This window comes from Anser cygnoides, chromosome 18, assembly GCF_040182565.1.
Source record: "Anser cygnoides isolate HZ-2024a breed goose chromosome 18, Taihu_goose_T2T_genome, whole genome shotgun sequence".
NCBI lineage: Eukaryota > Metazoa > Chordata > Aves > Anseriformes > Anatidae > Anser > Anser cygnoides.
Window position 1 is genome coordinate 10,009,841 of NC_089890.1, and position 25,714 is coordinate 10,035,554.

Genomic DNA, 25,714 nt, shown 5'->3' on the forward strand with positions numbered 1-25,714 from the left:
GAAGAGAAATTGCAAAGACTTTAAACAAACAAACAGAGCCCTTATTGTTCTCTATGCTTTGAATTCTAAGCAGTGAGAAGTGTGTGTGTATGTTTATGAGAGTATAAAGTAAAAATAGATTTTGATACCTCTTACCTTTTATTCTTGCATAATCCTGGTTTTAATGCAAGCTGTGTACTTCGTGACTTTCCTAATGGAACGGCAGAGAATACCTGGGTGCTAAGAATGTACATGTAGTTCAGTAGCTTAATTCGAACAGTTTCATTTCAGGCTTTGATATTTCATGTCTCTAGTTCTGTTAGATCTAGAAAGCTGGCATCTTCAGCTCAAGGCTAAAATGTTTAAGTTCAAGTGCATTTATTGAGTGGGGGAGTGGACACGCACCCCACCAAAACCTAACTGTATTAATGCAGTTGAGACATTGAGTCTTTCTTGCTAAATTTGCAGGCAAATAGCCACAAAAGGTATTTTATAACTATAGAATATTTTATAGCTTTTGTAGGACTGACAGCTTGACTTCTAAATTCTTGATGTTAATTTTCCACTCTTTAACACAGACTTGCACAATGCTATTGGTTGGTATTGATCCTTGAATCCAAGAAGTCATTTGCTAATTCTTATGTTGTTCTACTGATTCAGCAGTGTTGGTAGAAGTTAAAAGCCATATGAGCAAGCTGTTGCTATCTATTTTTGATAACCGAAGACAATATTTTATAAATGCCTTTGAGGATTATGTGGATTCTGGGCTCATAGGACAGCGCTTTCCATTTTTTTAAACAGTATTCTGAAATGTTACAATGTTATTCCTGTTTTTAAATTAAGTTATGGTCAGAAAGAGGCAGCTCCACTTCAGAATGGTATCAGACTTCTATAATCACCTGTTTAATGACTTAGAAGCTGATTCTTACCTAATGAAAATGCTGTGATAGACATATTTGAAAGATTAATGTGAAGTATTTTCCCCTATGTTAATTCTGCAGGCACAAAAATCTCAAACCAAGAAATTCAGGTCAGCAGGGGCAGGCACCACCTGTGGGCCAGCAACAACAAGCAGCTCCAAAGCACAAGACAAATGAGAAGCAAGACAAAGGGGATAAGCCACAAAAACGCCCTTTGACTCCTTTTCATCATCGTGTATCTATCAGTGATGATGTTGCCATGGAGGCAGATTCAGCAAGTCAGAGGCTTGTGATGACTGCACCAGACAGTCAAGTGAGATTTTCAAATATCCGAACTAATGATGTAGCAAAGACTCCTCAGATGCATAATGCTGAAATGGCAAATTCACCTCAACCACCACCACTTAGTCCTCACCCGTGTGATGTAGTTGATGAAGGGGTAACTAAAGCTCCTTCTTCTCCTCAACATTTCTACCAGATGCCAACGCCAGATCCCTTGGTTCCCACAAAAACAATGGAAGACAGACTTGATGGCTTATCTCAGCCTTTTCCAGCTCCATTTCCTGAAGTTATAGAGCCTACAATGTATGTTGGTACTGCAGTGAATTTGGAGGAAGATGAAGCAGATACTACTTGGAAGTATTATAAAGTTCCAAAGAAAAAGGACGTGGAATTCTTACCACCTCAGCTTCCAAGTGATAAATTGAGAGATGATGCAGTAATACCTACTGAACAGGAAAGCATAACATCAGTTACAGAGTAAGTAATACTCAGTGTTACAGTAATAAGGTGAGAAAGTGAGGAAACTGAAAGGCCAAAGGCCTTTCTCCTTGGAAAGGCAGTTTCTCCTTAGAAACAGTCTTTTCACTAAAGCTTAATGTTGCTCTCATCGGCTCGAGCAGTGTTGCTGAGTGTGAGCCTAACTTTATCTGTGCTGTGCATACATAAGAAGACAATACTTGTAATATGCAAGCGTGAAGCACAGTCAAATATGTAGTAAGACTTTCCAGCTTTTCCTCATTAACACTCTGCATTAGCAGATGGTAATGAATATTATTTTTCTACTCTAAAATTACTCCGTAGCCAAATTGTGCCTATTTGGGGCTTATGGTCCCAAACAACGATGACAACAAAAACCAAATATATTTCTCATATTAATACTTTTTATTTTTTTTAAGACTTACCCCGTTAAAGTGGTGCTTTATTTACCCTTTTAAAGATGAAGTTCCTTCTACCTCAGTTCTGCTCTTGTCTTTATTCAGAAGAGCTCTTAAATTTTGAAGGCTGTTTATTTAAATGACTGATGAGAACAGTGAAGGAACTAATCTCTTTTCCTAGAAGACATCAAAGTTAATGTGGGCCGCAGCTATTTTCTATTATCGGCGATTTCTCTTGGGAATATGTAGCATATAAACTGGCATTCTTGCACATGGTGCATTCTCTCTGTGATCTGGGTTTGCTGTTCAACAGCCTTAAGGACTTGAGGTTATCGTTCAAAGAAAACAAGTGACTAGTGTGCCTACTCTAACTGGTCTTGGACCTCAGATCGGATGGGAAACCCTCATTCATTAAATGAAGCTTCTCTAAATTGAGAGAGTCAGACTAGTTCCTGGTTAGAACCAAAGCCTTTAAGCTACTGGAAATGTATTTGAGATCTTGGAATTCTTTGTACTTAAGCTGATATGATTGTCATGAAATGAAGTATGTGTAAATTAACTTAATTTTATTGTTGTTATTGAATAAATAGAATTTATTTCTGAGAGCTAGTGTTATCTAGCACCAGGTTTTAAAATACTCTACTCTGCTACTGTTTCAATCAGGACAAAAATTGATCACTTTATTGTCTAAGTTTTGATAAACTGTGAAGCTTAGAGGCAAAAGAGGAAAATAGCACTAGTGGTTTTGGTGTTAAAACTTGCATTGATTGAGTCAAAGCAGGGGTAGCTGTTTGAGTTCTGTTTTACTGCAGAATGAATCAATATGGCTTTTCTCTCTCAGTAAAGGCAAAAAAACCAACCGCCACTGACAAAAATTAAAAACAAACCTACACAAAAACAAAAAAACAACGATGAAAAACAAACAAACCCAAACCACTTGGCCCTCTGGGTTGTCTCCTTCGCAGTTGTACTGCTTAAGAAAATTCTTCCTGGCATCCATCTTTTACCTTCCTTGTGAGGACATCTAGCTTGAAGCAGGAAAGCTGCAGGAGAAGGATGGTAATGGGAAGCAACAGGTGCTGCTGACAGGGCTGTTAATAGCAGGGTAAACTTAACACGATTGGCACTTTGATGCAGAGGTGACAAACTTTGTTTTACGGATGTGATCCGTGGACAAAAAAATGCATTGTGAATGCACCAAGAGTTGCATCTGTCAACCCAGTTGCTGTCAATTATTTTTGATTCAGATTTTTTTATATTCAGGTGAAAGGAGACTCTCGGTGTGACCAGTGTCACATTATAGAGTTGTGTCCTGTCCCTCCCCGTGGACGTAGTGTGCTTAATTTGTGGTAGAAGAGTTGACGCAGCTACTCACAGGACTGGAACTTTGTGTGGATTTTGTTCCGCTGTTGGCAGTGGAAAGCCGCTGGTAGCAGTTGCGTTGAATTTGCTGCGTAGGAAAGCTGTGAGCAGAAATGAATATACCGTAGCTGTTGGTCTGTTCTCGTACACATGTTCTTAGCCTTATCTGTCATGTTAATGCTGTTGAAGAGTTTGCATTAGCTAATGAATCTCAGCTTTTTCAAGATGTGCATTTATACGATTGTAGCATTTTTTTTCCCCTTCAATTGATTTCAGCCAGCCAAAGATAAGCTCTGCTTCAGGTTTCTCTTATTTCTATTCAAGAGATGATTGTTCCTTGTATGGGCTACAGTTTGATTTAACAATTTACTCTGTGTGTGTGTGGATGTATGTTACACATTCTTCCACCAGAGCATCTTGCTATTAATTTCTCTTCTTCTTTGCTGGTCAAAAAATAATAGAAACTGCTGCTCGCTTTTGCTATGTGTTTTTCCTGGTGTTTAATTCCTTGTTCCTAGAAAGCTGTTTTCCATCTCTTCCCTCCACCCCCAATATTAATTTTTATGGGATTTAGAAAAGAGGAAGCCTTCAACTCTATCAAGTGCTGCTCCATGTATAGATGCCACTAGTTCTTGACATAAAGCCACGCTCCTTGCAGTGTTGTCTGGGCTGGAGATGGTGGCATTAATAGCTAATAAAAGATGTTATTGAGGGTGTTCCCATGACCAGTGTAGATGGATTTAACACTTGTTGGCTGTGAGATGTTTCTTTGGAAAGCTTATTTCTAGGAAGGCTTGACAAAGTGAACCTGCCTCTGTCCTTTTGCATACAACTTGTGTTGGTAGGGCTGTACGAGGCAGCAAGGAGATCTCTTAAGGAATCACTGTGCACTGATGCAGAATTCCAAGGCTGAAGTCTTTGAATTGTTCTGTATCACGTTGTTCTTGCTTTCTGGTCTCTCAGAGAAGAAATGTAAGCCTTATTTTAAACTCTAGGTAGTGTCTGGATCTAGGCTGTCAAAACCAAGCCCTGCTAATCATGAGGCACATCAGTTTGTTATGGGACAGTATTTCTTCTTGGAGAGTGGCTTGAGAAGGGAAAGAATAAATGTGTTGGAACCTGTGTGTAGACTTCAAGTATCTCTCCAATTTTCATCCTTACAAAATGCCTTTTCTTAATGTCAGCTCCTCTGTGAATGCTTCTCTCTGGTTGTTCTGCTCCTGCTTGGGAGGAGGAGGGTCTTGAGTAAGAAGAAATTGTACAGCCTCAGCGGTCTGACACTGCTGGAAGGGTTGTCTTGTTCCAAGCAATACCTTCCTCACATGGTACCTCACGGATGCTGTGATACACAAAATCATTTGGCAGAAGATAGAGGGGCGTGTGTACAGCTAATGTTCACAACTTAACTTCCTGTTTACCAATATTTCTTTTTTGTTGGTGCAATATTCCATGTGTGAAACCAGTAAATGTTACAAAAACATAATTTATGTACTCTCAACTCCATTTTTGACTCCAAATGGGATGACAAGAAAAATGCTGACAATGGCAAATGTATGTTTATTCCCATTAGTAAATTAGATGTTGGTGTGTTGTGACCTTCATCTGGTATTTATAGAAGTGATTTAAATGACTGCTAAATGTGGTGGCATTTGTGTAGTTATGGGCTTTTTGCATAGCCAGGCTTAGTGTGCAACAGCGTATTGGTCTGTGTTGTGTTAGACACAGCCAGGTATTAGAAGGGTTGGCATGCTGCCTTTCTATGCTGAATTAAATGCTCAGGAATTAAATTCTTAAAATATAGAAAATTCAGATTTAATCACTTCTTTCTGATCACTTGTTCGAACGTGGAAGGGGAACGGCACTAAGTAATTTTTTAACCTGGTGAGTTTCTTTTAGTGGCTATAGACTGCTTAATACATTTGTACTTTATAATAAGTGACAGCTACGGCCTGGGATGAATTACTAATCTTTATCTGGGTTGACAATGCTTGAGGAGAGATAGTCAGAATGAGTCACAGAGCTGTATCTGACGTGTGTAAGGAGGCTGTATTATGTGACTAATGATTTCATTTCTTTCTCAAAAAGTTTTCTGAAGCTGGGGTGGAAGGGAAGAAAAGGGAAAGGAAAAGTGAAATTGCTTTTGTGAAGGGTTGTGGGATAGCAGAACTATTTCCATGTAAGTAATAAATAATATTTTGTGATTTTTTTTTTCTTCTGTGCAGATTAATGGTGCAATGTAGGAAGCCTTTAAAGGTTTCAGATGAACTGGTGCAACAGTATCAGAGTAAAAACCAATACCTAGCAGCAGTAGTGTCAGACGCTGACCAGGAACCTGAAATTGATCCTTATGCCTTTGTTGATGGCGATGTGGAATTCTTATTTCCCGATAGTAAAAAAGATAGGCAGAACATCGAGAGGGAAGCTGGGAAGAAACACAAGGTGAGTAAAGAAGTGAGGATACAAATCAGTGATGAGATTGAAACAAATTGCTTTAGTCACTAAGTATAACATAAATCCTTCTCTGTATGTAGAAGTACATATAAAAAATTATTCAAGCAGAAATAATAAATGAAGTATGCAGCATTCATGCAGTAACTACACACCTAGGTTATTTTTATTTTTTGGCGCACTGGTGGTGCTGTTACACTAGTGCTTACGGCTTGTTCTGAGAGAACGCTGCTGGATCAGAACAAAAATCTGTCTGGCTCAGGAGCCTCTCTTTAGAAAGGAATGATAGCAGATACTTGTGGAATACTGTAAAAACAAGGCAAATGCTTTGTTCATGTGCGGAAAGGTTGAGGGAAGAGGAGGTGAACTCTGACTAGTTGTTGCCTGGACAGTGAATTGCACTTTTTCCTTGTACTTTAACCAGTACCAACTACGTGAGGCTGTGTTTAAAACAGAAGTACCAAGCTCCTCACTCCCTGTCCACTTCCTCTCTCACCCACCCTCCAAAAAGGAAGAAAATATAACTCAATTGAGAGCTTGTATATGAAATAAATTGGCTTATTAGGACTATTTCTGTACGTATGCACTCCTGTACTGAGAGTTTCTTTAATAATTACTAGTATAGTTAATGTATAGCATTCGATAATAAATGTTTTTTTCAATAAAGTGTTAGAGCAAGAATCCACAGTTTGATCTCTAAATTTAAAGTGTTTATCCCTAACACACAAGCCTAAGATGTATGTTGTCTGTGCTCTTCCTCTGAGTGTTGGTGGCATGTTGTCTGTATTCCAAGCTTCTTTCTCCATGAGCAGATACCACTAACCAGACTCCCAGGCTACACCCTGCTGAGCTAGAAGGCTAATAAGAACCTGATCCTTCCAATGCATACAAGAATTTCCATAGGAAAATAGTGTCCTTCCCCCAGATTGACTTAAGTGAACTTTTCTACCTTTTTTGTTAATAGGCTGAGGATGGTGCATCCAGTGTTACAGTTTTATCTCATGAAGGAGAGGATGCTATGTCTCTGTTTAGTCCTTCTGTCAAGCAAGGTAAAAATACTTTTTTTTAAATTGTGGTGTATTAATGACCATTTGAACCGTCAATGGACTCTAACAGGTTACTATGTTTTTACTTTGTGTATTACCCTGTGTCTTCAGAATTCAGGATCGTCTTGGAAACACGTTTTATTTGCTGAACCTTGCAAATAAAAGGTGGCTATAAAATCCAAATGTAATAAAATCGAAGATTTTACATAAAATGTAAAATTACATAAATTATCATTAATTATTAATTAATGTTATTTTTATAATATTACTATATAAAATATAATATATTAATATTATTATTAATAAAATTATATAAAATGTAATGAAATCTTACGTGTAAGACACTTGAAAGGAACTGAGAACATGTATATTTTCAGCTGTGGAAATAGTCCTTTAAATGTCGCTTTTTAAAATACACATCACCAGTGTTTCTGTAATCTGTTTTTCTTTATAGATGCCCAACGTATTGCTGCTCATGCTCGCACTGCATCAACTAGCTTGTTCCATGAAACAGACTTGGTTGTCTCCTATACTGACCTTGACAATCTCTTCAATTCTGATGAGGATGAACTAACGGTAAGTGATGTTCAAAACAAATGGCAGCTGCTAGACAAAAAACTGCAAGTAATGTGTATGTGTTCTTGTGTTTTGTGGGTTGTTTTGGTGGTTTTAGGGGAGCTTGCAATGCTTGGAAGCAAGTATCATGACTCCTCTAGAGCAGACATGCTGTTCTGCTTGGCTCATGAAATCATTTTTGATACAAAAAAGCTTTTGATCTTGCATATCGTCGCAATTCAGACAGTATATGCTTGAATATATAACTCTAGCTAAAATTAATAAATAAGCTAGTCAATGAAGGTAATACTGAAAACAAACAAAAACATGAAAGAAAAGAGGCATTTAAACACGTGGATGGACCTTCTGCCAACTAAGCTGTTCCGTTGCAGTAGTTATTATCTTGGAACGGTTTCTTTTGCAGTCTCTAGTGGCTCTGAATTCATTATTTTTCCTGTTTCTGTCTCAGTACTGTTGGTAATCAGTTGTCTTTTCTGAATTGGACTTTGTTCCATGCATAAACCTAAATCTCCTTACTCAGACAAAATACCCATCAACTTTAATGGGAGCGGTAGCTGTGTAAAGGCGTGAAGGATCTTAATGGCCATCAAAGGTCGTCATTATATAGAGCATAAAGCAAGCTTATTTGCTCTTAAACATGGAGACTCTTATGTTCTAAAGACTACGGCACTGTCTAAACATTGTAAAATATCTCTTAATTTAAACAGTTTTTCTTCCCTTTACCTCTTGTTCCAGGAATTGCATTTATCTCTTTCTATTCACGTTCATGTGGTAACATCAGTAATGTTAGCGTGGCTTTGGGAGTGTGTATTTTTTATGAGATTGTGGGCAGCCCTGTTTAGCTTTTTTTAATGTCGGCTAACAGGCTGAGAGCTACTTTATAACTGGTCTTTCATTTCAATAGTGTCATGATTTGATGGGAGAGAATTCTGAGTTACAAATATTAAGGGAAGACAAGGGTAACCCCAATCACTACCATCAAACTTATGATTTATTATAGTTTTTCTAAATATTATATGAAGTCTCAGCTTTCTATGTCCACTGTACATGAAATTTCCTGTTATCAGGGAAAATGAATGTGTGTTCATGTCTGAAATGATTTCAATACAGTACTTCTTTTCTTTCTTAGCCTGGATCTAAAAGAACAGTGAATGGTGCTGATGACAAATCCAACTGCAAAGAGGCAAAAGCAGGAAATTTAGACCCGCTGTCATGCATAAGTAAGCTTTATTTTCTTCTTTAAATAGAATACTAGCTTTAAACATTTAAACATGCTTCCTTTACCCTACTGAAATCTTAGGACAAAGAAAACAATTCAAAATGTTGTCATACTCTAAAGCCTACTTCTAATCTGAAATTAGGCACTGCAGATCTCCATAAAATGTATCCAACTCCACCTTCATTGGAACAGCATATTATGGGATTTTCACCAATGAACATGAATAATAAGGAGTATGGCAGCATGGACACTACACTTGGAGGAACAGTACTTGAAGGGAATAGCTCTAGTGTGGGAGCTCAGTTCAGAATTGAAGTAGATGAGGGTTTCTGCAGCCCCAAACCTGCTGAAATAAAGGTAGGTAGTGCTGATAGTCCTGATATGTTTCTATTGATTATTCTTCCGTCTATTAGTTAATCCTGAATAGGATCGGTGGGAGACTTAAGTACAATTTGTAATTTGTCCCCTGTATTATACTGAGGGAGGCAACATATGTCTAGAAAGCAATATGTGATATTTTACAATGTAAACTTAAAAAAAGAGTAATATATAATTAGCCACTGGTAAATTAATGATAAAGTTTTGATAATTCATGGTTTGTTTTGTATTGGCATATCACTTGATGGGTGCGAATGATGTATGTGTAAATCTTAACTTCCACTTTTACAGCTTTATCTGGATTAAATATTAAAGAGCTACTGTTTGAACTTTTATTCAGTTCCATTTTTTAAGAAGCCTTTTCATTGCTGAAATCTTATTAATTTGCATGCTGATGCTTTACCATGTATAACTTCTAGGATTATTCTTATGTTTATAAACCTGAGAACTGCCAAGCCTTAGTGGGATGTTCCATGTTTGCACCACTGAAGACACTTCCCAGCCAGTGTCTCCCTCCCATCAAGCTGCCAGAAGAATGCATTTATCGCCAGAGTTGGACTGTGGGAAAGTTGGATTTACTTCCTCCAGGACCTGCCATGCCATTCATCAAAGATGGGTATGACTTATGCCACAAATGTTTGAGCTTTTTTACAGTTTTCAGTTATTTATACAATAAAGTACTCCTTAGTTTTATTTTTTATATACTCCTTAGTTTTATTTTTTTTATAAACTCGTAATGAGAAAAATTTATACAGACATTGTTTAGACAACTGACAGGAGTCTTTCAAACAATCTTTGATTAAACCTTACTACAAGAGAGTATCTCCTGAAATAGCTTCTTAACTGTGCGTACACTTTATTTGTTGTCTCATGTAAAGGTTTCTTGGGGAAGCTTAATGGTGCAAGTCCAGTTTTAATAAGTAATGAAGACGTAACGATCAAGATAAATGTAAACCTGGGACTTTTTTTTTGCAGTGGTGGTATAGGTACTGTAAGGGCTTAGTAGGTGGTGCTTCTGTTTCTTAAATTATTTTCTTAAATAGTAATAATCTCATCTGTACTGGGATTAGAAAAAAAAATTCCTTTATTGGAAGCTATGTCTAGAATGATATTGCCTTGTAACAGTATTACAGGAAGCATTTCTTTCATCTGTGTTTGGTAGTGATGGTTTTGCTGGCAGTTCTTGAAGAAAATATTTATTCCTCCTTCTCTTCTGCATTAGTAGCTTCTATAGACAGATTAGGCAACAAGGAGGCTGTGTATTTATTAATGTAGCATTGCTTTTGATTTTGTTGTAAATACTGATGTTGCTTCTATTAGGGTCATTCATAAGCAATGTGTTCCCAGGTCTCATCAGTCTTACTGATCTTTGGATATATTCAGCTGCATAGGAAAAAAAACGTTAAATATTTCCAGGTGATACTTCACGTATCTAGCTGAATCTGCTATTGGTAGAATCCATACATCCATGGAATTTGGAACTTACACTGTTCACATTTTTTTTCCTGGAAACTTTGTGGAAAGGAAGAAGGGAATGATTCTTTAACAGTACTGTCAATGGGAATCCTGCAAAGTCATTTAGAGCAAATGCTTTTGAAGTTCCTTAGGGAATGAAAATCTTTCCGTAGATTATGAAAGACTAGTTCAAAAAAGCAAATTTTAATTAGGAAGGCCCTTATTTAGCAATTTGAGATTTACGTGATGTATTGGTTTTGAAGTTTATTTAAATAATTTTCTTCTTCTTATGGCTCCTATCAGCGATGGAAGCACTATGGATCAAGAGTACGGCCCTGCATACACACCACAGACTCATACTCCGTTTGGGATGCCACCAAGTAGCGCACCACCCAGCAACAGTGGAGCTGGAATTCTCCCTTCTCCTTCCACCCCTCGTTTCCCAACTCCTAGAACACCAAGGACTCCTCGGACACCTCGTGGAGCTGGTGGACCGGCAAGTGCACAGGGTTCAGTCAAGTACGAGAACTCTGATTTATACTCACCAGCTTCCACACCATCAACATGTAGACCGCTTAATTCTGTTGAACCTGCAACTGTGCCTTCCATTCCAGAGGCACACAGTCTTTATGTGAATCTCATCCTTTCGGAGTCTGTAATGAATCTCTTCAAAGACTGTAACTTTGACAGCTGCTGCATATGTGTTTGCAATATGAACATCAAAGGTGCTGATGTTGGAGTTTACATTCCCGATCCAACGCAAGAGGCCCAGTATAGGTGTACCTGTGGTTTCAGTGCTGTTATGAATAGAAAATTTGGCAACAGTTCTGGACTGTTTCTTGAAGATGAATTGGATATTTTAGGACGTAATACAGAGTGTGGCAAGGAAGCAGAAAAACGCTTTGAAGCTCTCAGAGCTACTTCTGTTGAACATGGCAGTGGAGGACTGAAAGAACCTGAGAAACTGCCTGATGAGTTAATACTGTTGCTGCAAGATCAATGCACCAACTTGTTCTCACCATTTGGAGCAGCAGATCAAGATCCTATCCCCAAAGTCAGTGCAGTTAGCAACCTGGTACGTGTAGAAGAAAGGGATTGTTGCAATGACTGCTACTTAGCCTTGGAACATGGACGCCAGTTCATGGACAATATGTCAGGAGGAAAAGTTGATGAAGCACTTGTGAAAACGACTTGCTTGCACCACTGGTCAAAAAGAAATGGTAAATATTGAAAACAGCTTATTTGCTGCTCTTCTACATCTGGATTTTTATTTTTCTAAAATGTTTTTCCTTTCCAAATACTGGATGCTTAAAACTGTTTTCCCACCTGCGTGCTCGCATAACCTTCTACTTTAACAGTGTTCAAAATAACAATTCTTTTTGCCTTCTGTGGTGGTACCGTACAGCAAGAAGAGTGTAGACCTTGACCACCATCGACTGTACAATTCTAACAGGTTGGAAGTGTAATGTAAGACCACGGTAACGGTTCGCGATGCTTTTCCTAGACTTATTCTTTTAAAGCAGCTTTTGGTGACTGCATCCACAGAGGTTCTGTGGAATGAGTGCATGTAGAAAGTGTAGGTGGTTCAAACGGTGACTGTACTGTGAAAGGCTACTGTGGTAGAATTCAACAAGATGTATGATTCAATTGGCTTCTGCCCCCTTCGTTAAGAGGGGGTGGTAGTTTAATAGGGTGTGTGGTAAATGTGCTTGATTCTGGCTTTCGCTGTGTGTTGGATCTGCCAGAGATTCTTGGAGTTTTCTTTCTAGGCCTTGACTAATGATTTACTGTCTCACGGTACACTCCTGCCTGCGTATATTTGCATATCTACCTCTTCTCTCAGTAGCAGTCTTTTCAAGTAGCAGCTATAGGTGGGTAAACAGTAAAGCATGGAACTTTGATAAGTTAACTGCAGTTAATAGTCATTAGTGAGGCTGAAGAAGATGAGCAAAGCGAGGCTTCTGTGTATTGATGGGGCTGTAAATTTAAAAGCCTAGGCTCTGGATAAATCAATGTTTACAGGTACACAGGAGAAGACTGGGTATTGCTGTGACCTTGATGCGTAGGATAAAAAGATGCGAAAATGCTTTTCAGAAGAAGGCAAAGAAACTATAGCCCTGACAAATTTTGTGTCAGTTTTTGATTCTTAAACACTGTGCATTAAATGGCATAGTGGTGGGAAGCTGATGAAATGGACTGCGAGTGTTTGAGGCTTCTCTTGACTTGTCTGAAGTGAGCACTGGGTGGCAGTCTGCCTAAACTTCATTTATATGGAGGGGAGCACTCTGCAGTTTAAAACTTAAACAACTTGACTATTTTTTTGTGACTTAGACTAAGAAATAGAAATATTAAGACGTTAAGGCTTTCGCAGGAAGTAACTCTACAGATGAAAAATGTTTTTTTGTTGGTTTCTTTGTTTTTTAACTAGTTAGGAGGGGGAGGGGGAGAACTCTAAATCTGTGTGCTTAACTTTTTCTATCTCTGCCTTTGGATGGCCTGCATGAACGGCAAGTACATTTTGGAAGAAGGTGACTTATTTAAAAACAAGGTAGTTTAGGATCAGGGTTGTTTGTGGAAGGCTTTATTTTATCCTATTGTTGTGGCAGGCCTTGACAACTTTTTATCCTTTCAGTTTTGGATGTGAGCATGCAGTGTTCCCAGGACATCCTGCGCATGCTCCTCTCGCTCCAGCCAGTTCTTCAGGATGCAATTCAGAAGAAGCGAACAGTCCGATCTTGGGGTGTCCAAGGCCCTCTCACGTGGCAACAGTTTCACAAAATGGCTGGCAGAGGCTCTTACGGTAAACTTCTGTGTAGACTCTTGTCTGTTAATCTCTGCTTGATCTGGCCACCAAACCTCAGCGTCTGGATGCTGTTCAGCCTATTGGCATTCTAAACAGCATTTGGACGTTTCTTTAAAATAACAAGAGCCGTTAGGGGAGAATTCTTTTCTTTACAGAAGCAGAATATTCTAAAAACATTGAATGAGTCAAAAGTATCTGTGTTTAAAATTGACAATTGCACTGTTTATATACACCTGACGCTTATCATAGTGAAGGACTGAATTTTCAGAAATGGATTTTGTGCTTAAATATAGAGCAATTACTAAATATTAGCTTTGAAATGCTTGAAAAAGTGTGCTTTATTGATCAGTAGCTTCAAAATTATGTTGAAGATTTGAGATCATGCAGTGTGTTGCGTGTATCATACATACTTGGAGTAGCCAACACATGATGCATGTTTACAGATAGAAGGTAAATTTTGTGCACTCAGCTTAAGGTTTAAACTCTGACTTCATTAGCATATGTGAGATTGTTTCATTTGCCAACATATGAAAGTCACCTTTCACCAGCAGGTATTTGTAGCTAATACTTAGAACATCCTAATTATATGTTTAAGATGCATATAAATGCATGTTCTTGAGAGTTTTCCTTCTGTGGTCATTCCTGTATCAGCTTAGACTATTTACATTTCTTCCCCCTCTTTTTTGATCACTGATTCCTTAGATTCTGTGGGGAAGGCTTCCTGGACGGTGAAGATCTGTTCCTGATTGTATAGTGGTAAACATAATAAACAACTGCGTAACTTCTTCTTTAGGCCCTGAAAAATTTCAGATGAGAATACTTAGCTGATTTTTTTTCTCAGAGCATTGGATTGTGCATGCATGCTTTTCATTTGTATTTGTTAAAAGGAGAACTATTCCATTTATAATCAGTGCTGCTTCCTCTTAGATGCTGGGAATGCTAGTGTTTCTTCTTTTCATGTTTTCTAGAAGCAGGTTGTTATTTTTAAGCTTCCTGCTTAATATATTGGAAAATCTATCTTGCTTTTCCAGGAACTGATGAGTCCCCAGAACCACTGCCAATCCCAACATTTTTGTTGGGATACGATTATGATTTTCTGGTGCTGTCTCCATTTGCGTTGCCGTATTGGGAGAGGCTGATGTTGGAACCTTATGGATCTCAGAGAGATGTTGCTTATGTTGTGGTGTGCCCTGAGAATGAGGCTCTGCTAAATGGAGCAAAAAGCTTCTTTAGGGATCTGACTGCAATATACGAGGTACATTATTTATGGCAGTTAGCAGTGAAATAGATTTTTGAAAAACTGTTTCTAATACGTACTCATAACTATTTATCAGGCTTGTCTCCAGTGATATAAGTGCTTGCTTGGAATGCTATATCAGCTGCTGGAAAGGATTTTAGGAATGGGTACTTGGAAGATAAGGGTTGTTCACACTGCTCATCATTGCTTTTAGTAGTACCTGTTTTGAGAGTCTGTCTGATAAAACGCCACTCAGTGGTAAAGCGGAGTATTACTACTTCAATTCTTTTAGCTTCTTAATGAATTAATTAAACGCACGTATTGCTTGGATTGTGATTAGGATTAGAGTGGTTGATCTATCCATCTGTTTTTCTTGCATTTAGGAAAACCTGAAAATCACTATACAGTGTTTCATACTTGTGTAGTTTTCTAGAATTAAAATGTTTCTTTGGAATGTCATGAGTCTCTCTCTCTCCATGCTCCTTTGATTGATGTTTTACTTTAACTCCTTACCTTGCATCTTATATTTTGCCTTTGCAGTCATGCAGACTGGGTCAGCATAGGCCTATCTGTAAATTACTGCCTGATGGAATCATGCGAGTTGGACCTACTGCTTCAAAGAAACTTTCTGAGAAGTTGGTCACAGAATGGTTCTCACAGACAGCTAATGCCAACAATGAAGCATTTTCCAAACTGAAATTATACGCCCAAGTTTGCAGATATGAACTAGGTATGGATTACTTTTTTTCAGTGCTTCTTACTTTGTATACTTGCCACCTGTTCCATTCCAGCAGAAGAGAAATGTTTGTATTTATTCATTGAGTCTTACTGTTTGTTGCAGTTTTCTGGTTTTAAGCTTGTGGAAAAAAGTAAACCAGATGAAACATATGTTTAGGTATGTGCTCATAATAAACAGTATCAAATGTACACTTTTTTTCTGGTTTTAGGTCCTTATCTTGCTTCTCAGCCTCTGGACAATTCTTTACTTTCCCAAACAAATCTGATCCCTCCCCCAAGCCAGCCAGCTTCAGCTCTGCCCCCAGTGACAGCTAATGCTGGAAATCCCAACACTCCATCGTCTGCTCCTGGAGCTCCCACCAGCAGTACTATGACAGCAACATCAACTAGTGCCATGTCTTCTGCAGCTACTACAGCTAATTCAACTTTGACGACCACTGCCACGTCATCCTCTTCTGCTAATATAGGCAGTGGGATACCAACAAACAAGCCTTCTTCATTTCCACCTTTTAGCAGTATGAACAATACCACTTCTGCTTCCCTGCCTGCTCAGGCTGCAACAGTCCAAAATGGGCAAACAGGAGGACAGCAGCAACAGCCGACACTTCAAGCAGCAGGGATGTCTGCAGATACTACTTCAGCACCTGCACAGCCCCATCCAGAGGTTTCTGAAAGGTAATGGAACTGCATGGTCAGGCCCTCTTAGGTTAAAAAAGTAAACCAAAGCAAAACACAAACCCCTCAGCTCAACAAATGTGTGCATATTAATGCACTCTAGTTCCCTCAATAACAAACAATTTATTTTCTAATCACCAAGTTGCTTTTTAGGGAGAATGCAAGCTCATTCATGGTAGAGTTTAACTTTTTGACACACATCCTATCTGCAGTTCTAATTGTATCTCGGTGTTTGCTGTGGTACAAAAATAAACTTTTTTTCTTTTATCTCTCTAAAGAGAAAAAGTTCACCAAACTACCCACCTCTGTATTTTAAAGTGAGGTGGAAGGAGAAATAGGTATCTGGCATCATCTTGAAATTCTACTTTGTTATTGAAGTCATAGTTTCTCAGTAAGAAGTGCCTTTACTACTGATGTTGTAGGTGTTTTTGTTCCCCAGTTGAACCAATAGAACTATGTGCTGATGAGCATCTGTAATAAAGAAGGCTAAAGAAAAGACAAGTGATATTGAGTTGTTGACAAGCTAACAAACAAAATTGAAATAAAAATGCTATTTCTTACACCACAGTTAACTCAAAGGTCTTACAGATTAATGTTTGATTTGAGCGTAGTTTTAATGTAAGTAAAAATAAATAATTACAAAGCTCACCGTCTTGTAATGGGTTTCAAAATTTCATTTCCAGCACTATGGATCGAGATAAAGTTGGAGTCCCTACAGATGGAGATTCACACGCTATCACCTATCCACCTGCAATTGTAGTTTACATAGTTGATCCTTTTACGTATGAAAAAAAGGATGAGAACAGTAGCTCGTCTAGCTTGTGGACGCTTGGACTTCTGCGCTGCTTTTTAGAGATGGTTCAGGTTCTTCCTCCCAACATCAAGAATATAATTTCTGTGCAGGTGAGCCAACATTTATAGAAACATGCTGAACAAAGTACCTCCTTTGGTTTTAGCTGTATTTTGGAGGTGATAATTCCCTCAAGGTGAAAGTTTTGTTTGCTCTGTAAACATTGCTTAGAGTTCTGCAGCTGTTAAATTATTGGTTTTAGAGAAGTTTGGGTGTTACTAGTCAAAGCCAAATCCTGTGGTAGTTTCCGAACTCATCAGTCTTATCTCAGAGGAATGCACTGGCCCACTCAAGTAATGAGTGAAGTATGGGAAAACTGCTTTGTTCCATCACCAAAATCTGCTGCCAGCGTAACCATGCTGGGCTTCAGACCAGGACTTCTTTGTGATAAGTATCCAACTGTAATGCTATCAGCAGCAAAACTAATAATCAGAGGGCATCTTTCTGGAGGGCTCACTAAGGTTATTTTCTAACCAAATTATTTTCTTTTCTGAAGAAAAGATCAATGAGCATAATTACCTGAAGTCCCATATAGCTTTGGAAGAAGCTATAACACAAGATATCAAAGAACCAGAGAAATGACCGTAAACTGACATTCTGAAAGCAACATACCCAAATACTATCTCAAAAAAAGTAATAATGAAACACTAATTTTATTTCCCTGTGTATTTTGTTCTAGATTGTCCCATGTCAGTACCTTCTGCAGCCCGTGAAACATGAAGACCGGCAGATTTATACTCAACATTTAAAATCTTTGGCATTTTCAGCATTTACTCAGTGTCGGAGACCTCTTCCAACTTCCACCAATGTGAAAACGTTAACTGGCTTTGGTCCAGGTTTAGCCATGGAAACTGCTCTTAAGAGCCCTGATGTGAGTATTCTCAAGACTAATGTGATTCTGTAAATATGCGAATCAGAGAAACGTCTGTTTGTTTTATCAGCAGTGTCTTTCACATTAAATAACCAGAGTTAAGAATAATCGCTTCTTGAAAGTTCATTTTCTGTTCTGTCATCTTTATAGAGACCTGAGTGTATTCGACTCTACACCCCTCCTTTTATATTGGCTCCTGTAAAAGACAAGCAAACAGAACTAGGAGAAACTTTTGGAGAAGCTGGCCAGAAGTATAACGTACTCTTTGTAGGCTACTGTTTGTCTCATGATCAAAGATGGCTTCTTGCATCCTGTACAGATCTCTATGGAGAACAGCTAGAGACTTGCATAATTAATATTGATGTACCAAACAGGTAAGAACGAGTTCCTAATTTTTAGCATGCATATCCTCTTTATTTCCCCCAAAGAATTGTTTTATTTATTATAATGTAAGAATAACTCTGACTTATGTAGACTCACCATATTCCAAAATTAAAACAGATAATTTCAGTATTATGTGTATATTGTTTAAATTTCTAGAATGCTGTTTAGTTTCCTGAGAGCTTTTGTATGTGTTTCCCTGCTACACCCTCCCCTTCCGGTTTCTTGATGTCAGTGTTAGAATGTGATTGATTAAAAACAAACCAACCTCCTTTTTTGAATTTGCAGTAGCAGTTAATGTGCTACAATATTAACATTATTGTTTCCTGCTAATGTTCAGGTTACTACAAGCAAGTTCCAAAGGCAGCTAGAGAAACTTCTTGTCAATGGGTTCTAATTTTATCTTTTTTCTTAAATTCTAGAGCTCGCAGGAAAAAGGGCTCTGCCCGCAGACTTGGTCTTCAGAAACTCTGGGAATGGTGCTTAGGACTTGTACAGATGAGCTCTTTGCCTTGGAGAGTTGTAATAGGACGTTTAGGAAGAATAGGACATGGGGAATTGAAAGGTAACGTTAGCGTTTTAGAGTCTAAAATTCTATATGGAGTTTTAATTTTAAATAATACAGTGTCTGTCCTTGCTTCTAGAAGAAAACCTATATAACTTTAGAGTTCCTTTGTACACCTAACACATATGAACTTTGTACCACACAGTGTTTTATGTAAAATATGTATTCTGCAGTAAACACTGTTCTTCTAGACAGACTTATGTTCTTTTTATCATCAGATTGGAGTTGTTTGCTGAGTCGCCGAAATCTTCAGTCCCTCAGTAAGAGACTAAAAGACATGTGCAGAATGTGTGGCATCTCTGCTGCAGACTCTCCCAGCATTCTCAGTGCTTGTTTGGTGGCAATGGAACCACAGGGGTCCTTCATCATAATGCCAGGTATTTGAGAAACTATATTTTGGAGAGGGAACTCACAGTTAATTCTTGCAAAACTAAGGAAACACAAAACTAAGGAAATGCTTGACTTGTCTTTCAAAGATTCTGTATCGACTGGCTCTGTATTTGGACGCAGCACCACTTTAAATATGCAGACATCTCAGCTGAATACCCCACAGGACACGTCGTGCACTCATATACTTGTGTTTCCCACATCTGCTTCTGTGCAAGTAGCATCGTCAACTTATACCACTGAAAACTTGGATCTGGCCTTCAACACAAACAATGGTTAGTAGATTGGATTTATTCTTACTTTAAAAACAAACCAAAACTCTCATCACTCCCCCTATAATAAGACTGTTTATTCTACTGAACCGCAGGATTTATGTGGAAAATCACTTGATTTCACAATGTGCTGTCATATCCCATAGGTAGGGAAATTGTAGAAATTGACTGTTCTTGTTCTTTTTCAAGATGGAGCAGATGGAATGGGGATCTTTGACTTGTTAGACACTGGAGATGATCTTGATCCTGATATTATAAATATACTTCCTGCATCCCCTACTGGATCCCCTGTACATTCTCCAGGGTCCCACTACCCCCATGGAGGTGATATGGGCAAGGTAAGAGTAAATAGTGTGTATATGGTTTCTGTTCATTTGTTTTCTTGCATCTGCTCATGTCCTCTGTAGAACGGAAGGTTCCTAGGAAATGTTTTGAATTAACTGGCTAGTGGATTGCCTGCAAAATTTGTGTAATGCCTGGATGTTTCAAAATGCGTTGTGATTTGAAAGCGACAGATAATTTCTGTTTTGTGCTCTCTAATATTAAACTGTTGCTTGTTTTGTAGGGTCAAGGTACAGATCGATTGCTTTCAACGGAATCTCATGATGAAGTAACAAATATACTGCAACAGCCATTGGCCCTCGGTTATTTTGTGTCAACTGCCAAAGCAGGTCCATTGCCTGACTGGTTTTGGTCAGCATGTCCTCAAGCACAAAATCAGTGTCCCTTGTTTCTTAAGGTACGGAAAGCTCGTCAGGCTGCACAGCCATCTTTGTGGGCAGTCTGTCACACAAACTATTGTGCAATGTGCAGGGATCTGAGTTGTGAGAACTGTTATGCTTAAAGAGTTGGTGCATAGCTTCTGGAATATGTCTGGTTTTGTTTCAAGAGAGGTTGGGTTTCAAATTTTTGAGCTTTAGCTTTTTATATTCACTTTTTCAAAAGGAAGAAAAATGATTAGTGGAAGGTAGCAAGTAGTCTGAAGGATTCTGCTTTTCTGATGGTTTCTTCAGAGTAGTCTGACACCTTTTTCTTACTTGCTGGCTCTGTGCTACAGTGTTTTGTAAGGATAGGTGTCCTGTTCTGTTTCTAGACAGACTTCTGGTTAATGTTTGACCCCTTTGGGGGACCGGTGGTGGAGGGAAGTAATGTAATAAAGTAATATCTCTTTACACTGGGGGGGGGGGAATCTGTTTAGCTTTTATGCTCTGTGCAGTGCATAGTTTTCCCATGCTGGCTGACTCCAAGTGATACTCATTGTCCCATCTGTCTGGATATTGTCTGATTTTTTTATGGCACCATCAAGACCCACTTGTCACATTCAAGGCTATACATTAGTATACAGAGAAACTTTGTGTATTAATGTTATTCACTTTTGTCTTAACAAAGCCTAGTATTAAAGATGCTAATTTATCTAATGATACTGATATGTCATCTTTAGCCTTGTTTGGGTCCGGCTTAGCAGTTCTTCTTGGCCTAAGCACAGCTGTGGCTTTGCTATAAGGTGTGGTCTTATGGAAAGCAAGTGGACTTGTAAATACATGGACGTATTAGAATGAGTCCAGAGGAAGGCCACAAAGATGATCAAAGGGCTGGAGCACCTCTCCTATGACGAGAAGCTGAGGGAGTTGGGGTTCTTCACCCTGCAGGAGAGAGGGCTCTGGGGAGACCTTATAGCAGCCTTCCAGTACCTAAAGGGGGCTACAGGAAAGCTGGGGAGGGACCCTGTGTCAGGAGTGATAGGATGAGGGGTAGTGGTTTTAAACTAAAAAAGGGTAGATTTAGATTAGATATTTGAAATAAGTTTACTCTGAGGGTGTTGAGGCACTGGAACAGGTTGCCCAGACAACTTGTGGATGCCCCATCCCTGGAAGGGTTTAAGGCCATTTTGGATGGGGCTTTGAGCAACCTGGTCTAGTGGAAGGTGGAATTAGATGACCTTTAGGGTCCCTTCCAACCCAAACCATTCTATGATTCTATAAAGGCTGTGTATTAATAGGAATCTTATGACGCTTGAGTTGTCTTTTTAATAATTACTTAATGTAGGCAAAGGCATCTTAAAACAACTTCTTAAAAGCACAATGCTAATAGCGTAATACAACTTAGGAGAGAGAAGTCCTGCACTTACTGACTGCATAAAGCTAAGATTTATTTTAGCTAGTGTGTCAGAGAATGGAAGGTGGTTGCAAGATGTGGGTCAGTGGTACAAAGGGAAGAAAGTAGTTTAATCAGACGCTAACTGCTAACATCTTTGTTCCTTTCTTAGGCCTCTTTGCACCTCCATGTGCCTTCAGTGCAATCAGACGAGCTACTCCACAGTAAACACTCCCATCCACTTGATTCTAATCAAACTTCTGATGTGCTCAGGTATTTATGATTGATCACTTGCAAAAATATCGTGCATTTCATCTTTAATATTGCTGCAATAGGTCTACATATTTGTTTTTCTTGCTGTTGCTTCTTTGTGCTGCTGATGTCCTTGGTACGTCACAAGCACAATATAAACTGCTGTGCTTTAAGTGATTAAAAGATGGCTTTACCACAGCACAGTGCAGTTAAATACAAAGATCACTAAGCCCTTCTTTAATTGAAGTTGATTACAACTGAAAATATTTGAAAAACAGTGAATTCATCAAAACCAGAAGATAGTGTATAAATGAGTGGAAGATGGTTATACTTAAACCAGAATTTTGTATGGGTTGTGGGAATACTGAAATGCTGAAGTACAAGAGTGTAGATAGTCATGTAAACATAGGACACTGAAAAAAGATTCCTTTGTGTTTTTAATACGTGAACCTCAACATTAATGAGCATCGACAATTAAAATGACTGTTTTCTACTGAAATAAACTTCAGCTTTGATGTGCTTGTAATATTTCTGAAAGCATGTTATTTTAGAATGTTGGGAAGCATACATGCCTAATACCAAAGAAACTGTATTATATTAGGACTGTAAAATACTGGGGAGGAAAAAATCTGTTGGCTTAATGGAAGCTTGTTTTGCTTTTCAGGTTTGTTCTGGAACAGTACAATGCACTCTCCTGGCTAACCTGTGATCCTGCAACCCAGGACAGACGGTCATGTCTCCCAATTCATTTTGTGGTGCTGAATCAGTTGTATAACTTTATCATGAATATGCTGTGATCTTCATCTGAATTTTGCAAGACAAAAATGAGGAAAAGGGATATTTCACTGCAGGACTAAGTTAAAATTCTTCTCAGTGCAAGTTGTTTGTGGTGGGGTATGAATCTTGTTACTTCCAGCAAATATTGTTTTGACTTGTGAGAGGGGTACCTATTTACCCTGCTGTCTTTGAGTCACTGACTATGGGGGACGCTTTAGAATGATGATCAGAAAGTGTATTATAACATTTTTAGTAGCAGAATTAACCATTTTCCCCAGTCACAGTATTTGTGAAGAGTAATGAGCCATAGTACCCAGTCATGGTTAATGAATATTAAAAGCATGGAGATGAGAAGAAACACGAGGAACAATAAGTTTCAACCTATGGCTTCAGAACATCAAGATGTTCTTGTATTGGATTATAGTACCTAGTATTCAAAAATGCCTGCATCTCTTATTTATTGTAAGTTTTTAAATGTATAAATTGTCTTATATTTCTTAACCTCTTTTATAAAAATTTTCCTAGAAGGTTTATACTGCCTTCTTGCTTTAAAGCAATTGGTCTAAAATATATGTAATCGTCTTAATTAAAAGTTGCAGTAGGTTGCTTTTAGAGTATTATTTTTTTGTAAGGGGGTGGGGTGGGGACAGTAAATTTGTATTGTCTTGATGTACAGTTTAATGGGGATAGAGGGGTTAATGTCCATACCATTGTGTGTGGGGGATTTACAGCTAAGCTGTAGTTGCAGAGTACATGTACAGTAATGAAGTTCACTGTGTTTATATAAATTGAAAAGGTACCGGGTCTTACAGCATTTTATATCACACCTTTACAGAGTAACAATGGCAATATATAAGTGATATTGTAGGTGGTTTAACTTGTAGTGAGAATAAAATGAATAAACTCTTCAATTGAAGTTTGTGTTATGGTTCAGGGCTGTGGCTAGATTCTCAGATCTATTTCCAGTGTACAAGTTTTATTATTACAAGAATATCTATTGTGCATTGTTGTTACCTAGATATTCTTGGCACTGTGGTGGCTGCATTAGTTTCTTTCACTTGTGATAAAACACCAAATTTGAAGCAGAACACACAGAAAAATCTTTTTACCCAAAGTCTTCTGTAAGGCTGAAATTTAGCCCAGCTCTAGCCATTTTACAAATGCAAAAATAGTCAATCTTGACTTTAAGATTGGTGTGTGTTTAACTAAAATGTGGTGTATATAGATTCTCAGTGAATTCTGGTATTCAGATTTTATTCCACTAGTAAAAAAATAAATAAAAAATCACACAAAAAAACTAAACAAAGATAAAAGGAAAAAAAAAAACAACCAAACACAAAACCCTGAAGACGTTCATGTATCTTTGGCACTGTGGTGAAGGTACCAGGTATCAGTGTATATGGCCTTCCCCGTAACCCCTTTTCAGACTGGGGCATGTGCCAAGGAGGCTTAGCCCTCCCTAAGGAAGGGACTGACAAATCACAAGGCTTTGGTAAACCTCTCCTCCTGTTTAGTCACCATTTTTTCCTCAGCAGCTTCCTTCCTTTCTCCTAGCACATGCCAAATGTCTGATGCTGCTCTAAAATAGCCCCTACGGGTGCTGAAGAGCAACTGCATATGCTTTTCCTTGGTTCCTCATCTTCTGACTGCCAGATTTAAAAACTTAACTCCTGCAGTGCTCGTGTGAGCCTGTTAGAATAACCTGTGTCCTGGGTCTTAACACTGACCATCTAGCTGGTTTCAGCCTTTTAAAGGAGCAAGTTTTAAGATCCATTCATGCACCCACTGTTAATCCTCTACAAGGAAGAAATCACTTGCATTTACAAAACGTACTGTGTTAATGAAAATTATGGTTTTGTAAATGCAAAATACCTGCCTGAGAATTTTTCTTATGAACAGTCTCCTTGAATCTTGTATATACGATATTAGCAACCTTTTTGTTTTTGTATAAAGAAGTTGTACAATTGGTGATGAAAGTTTTCAGTCATTTCTTCAAAATAACATGAGTGCAATCAGCAGTGAGCATATTTTGATAAATAGAGTTAATAACTGGGTCTGACCATTACTTTAGCCTCATAATGATAATGCACCGTAGATTAAGCAGCACATTTTTTGTCTTACTGAAGGTGTTTTTTTCCTCATTTGGCTGAGATTTTTGAAGTGGAAAAGTGCTCCTAAAACTGGAATTTTCAGAGCATATGTCCTAGATTTTTTTTTTTTAAGTTCTGTTGCTTAAGTGGCCATTTTTAACCCTGGCTCAGTTAGCCAAGTTCCAAGGGCTGGGTTTTGGTGTGGCTTTTTTTTGTGTTCACAAAGGTAAGTGAATCAGCTGCCTGAACGTTGATATAACTGTATTCTGTTATCTGGACCACAGCCTTCCCTGTGAAACTCTCCAACTGTGAAAGCTGTCAGTTTCCCATGTGCGGTCACCCCGTCCCCTTCCCTCTTATCTCTTCCCCTGCAGTTAAAGTAAATTATAAGTAAATTAAAATATTGCAACCACTAAAAAATATTAGGAGGGCCATTTCTGCAGTGATAGTTACAGCCGGCAATGTGCGTATCAAAATTGCCAGCACCATGGAACCAACTACTACATTGGGTATGCATTTTTGTTAGTTACTTTCATTTAACTGTTTTAAGTGCACCTAGTTGCTGGTTTATAAGTAAAATTGCCACAAGCCAATAACTTGGGTGTTTTAGCAAGTACGGTCTTAAAGATTTGAAAGCTACATCTCTGGCTTCTCAAAGTGGTCTTGCAAGAAAATGTTGTTCCTGGCAGTGCTCTGTCAAGTAGCTGTGGAACTTTAACTCCTTTTTGTCTGTCCACAAAGTTATTTTTTTGTTGTTTTCCAATTAAAAATATGTTTTTTAATGTGGCTATATTGTACTTAAGCCATTTAGTCACCTTTGGCTTGCTATTACTTGAATTAGATTTCTGAGAGCACTGTGCTAGAGCAGCAGACCACCACTTGTACTTGCAAACAACCCTTACATTTTAAAGTAGCTCTAACACTTAGATCTTTCTAACATTTCCTGAAATAATTAAAAATGAATTTATATTTAAATCCTCAGCTATGTTCTTACTTAGCTGTCAGTATGGCGCAGATTATTGTATTTCTATATTTACCTCCAATGGTAATTTTAACTTCATGTGTCTATGAAGACTAGCAGATGTCTTTAATCAAGCACTATTTGTTAATACTGTAATATCAAAATATTATGTTGCATTATTTTAAAGCTTTCAGAAAGAGTAAAATGTTTTTAAAATGCTA

At 38.2% G+C, this 25,714-nt stretch overlaps 1 protein-coding gene across 3 annotated transcripts in view; it reads left to right on the plus strand.

Annotated features, from left to right (window-relative positions):
- Nucleotides 1–25,714, plus strand: part of MED13 (mediator complex subunit 13) — a 58,424-nt gene extending 32,710 nt beyond the window's left edge. For all 3 annotated transcript variants that reach the window (XM_048074275.2, XM_048074276.2, XM_013198056.3), the window contains 22 exons: nucleotides 981–1,658; nucleotides 5,641–5,857; nucleotides 6,831–6,915; nucleotides 7,367–7,488; nucleotides 8,618–8,708; nucleotides 8,850–9,064; nucleotides 9,505–9,701; nucleotides 10,844–11,760; nucleotides 13,173–13,340; nucleotides 14,375–14,598; nucleotides 15,121–15,310; nucleotides 15,528–15,993; nucleotides 16,677–16,896; nucleotides 17,523–17,714; nucleotides 17,865–18,088; nucleotides 18,518–18,660; nucleotides 18,879–19,037; nucleotides 19,137–19,322; nucleotides 19,509–19,657; nucleotides 19,885–20,058; nucleotides 21,586–21,686; nucleotides 22,330–25,714. In XM_048074275.2, coding sequence (XP_047930232.1) covers nucleotides 981–1,658; nucleotides 5,641–5,857; nucleotides 6,831–6,915; nucleotides 7,367–7,488; nucleotides 8,618–8,708; nucleotides 8,850–9,064; nucleotides 9,505–9,701; nucleotides 10,844–11,760; nucleotides 13,173–13,340; nucleotides 14,375–14,598; nucleotides 15,121–15,310; nucleotides 15,528–15,993; nucleotides 16,677–16,896; nucleotides 17,523–17,714; nucleotides 17,865–18,088; nucleotides 18,518–18,660; nucleotides 18,879–19,037; nucleotides 19,137–19,322; nucleotides 19,509–19,657; nucleotides 19,885–20,058; nucleotides 21,586–21,686; nucleotides 22,330–22,462 — 5,251 coding nt within the window. In that variant the 3' untranslated portion in view covers nucleotides 22,463–25,714. The remainder of the gene's footprint in view (nucleotides 1–980; nucleotides 1,659–5,640; nucleotides 5,858–6,830; nucleotides 6,916–7,366; nucleotides 7,489–8,617; nucleotides 8,709–8,849; nucleotides 9,065–9,504; nucleotides 9,702–10,843; nucleotides 11,761–13,172; nucleotides 13,341–14,374; nucleotides 14,599–15,120; nucleotides 15,311–15,527; nucleotides 15,994–16,676; nucleotides 16,897–17,522; nucleotides 17,715–17,864; nucleotides 18,089–18,517; nucleotides 18,661–18,878; nucleotides 19,038–19,136; nucleotides 19,323–19,508; nucleotides 19,658–19,884; nucleotides 20,059–21,585; nucleotides 21,687–22,329) is intronic.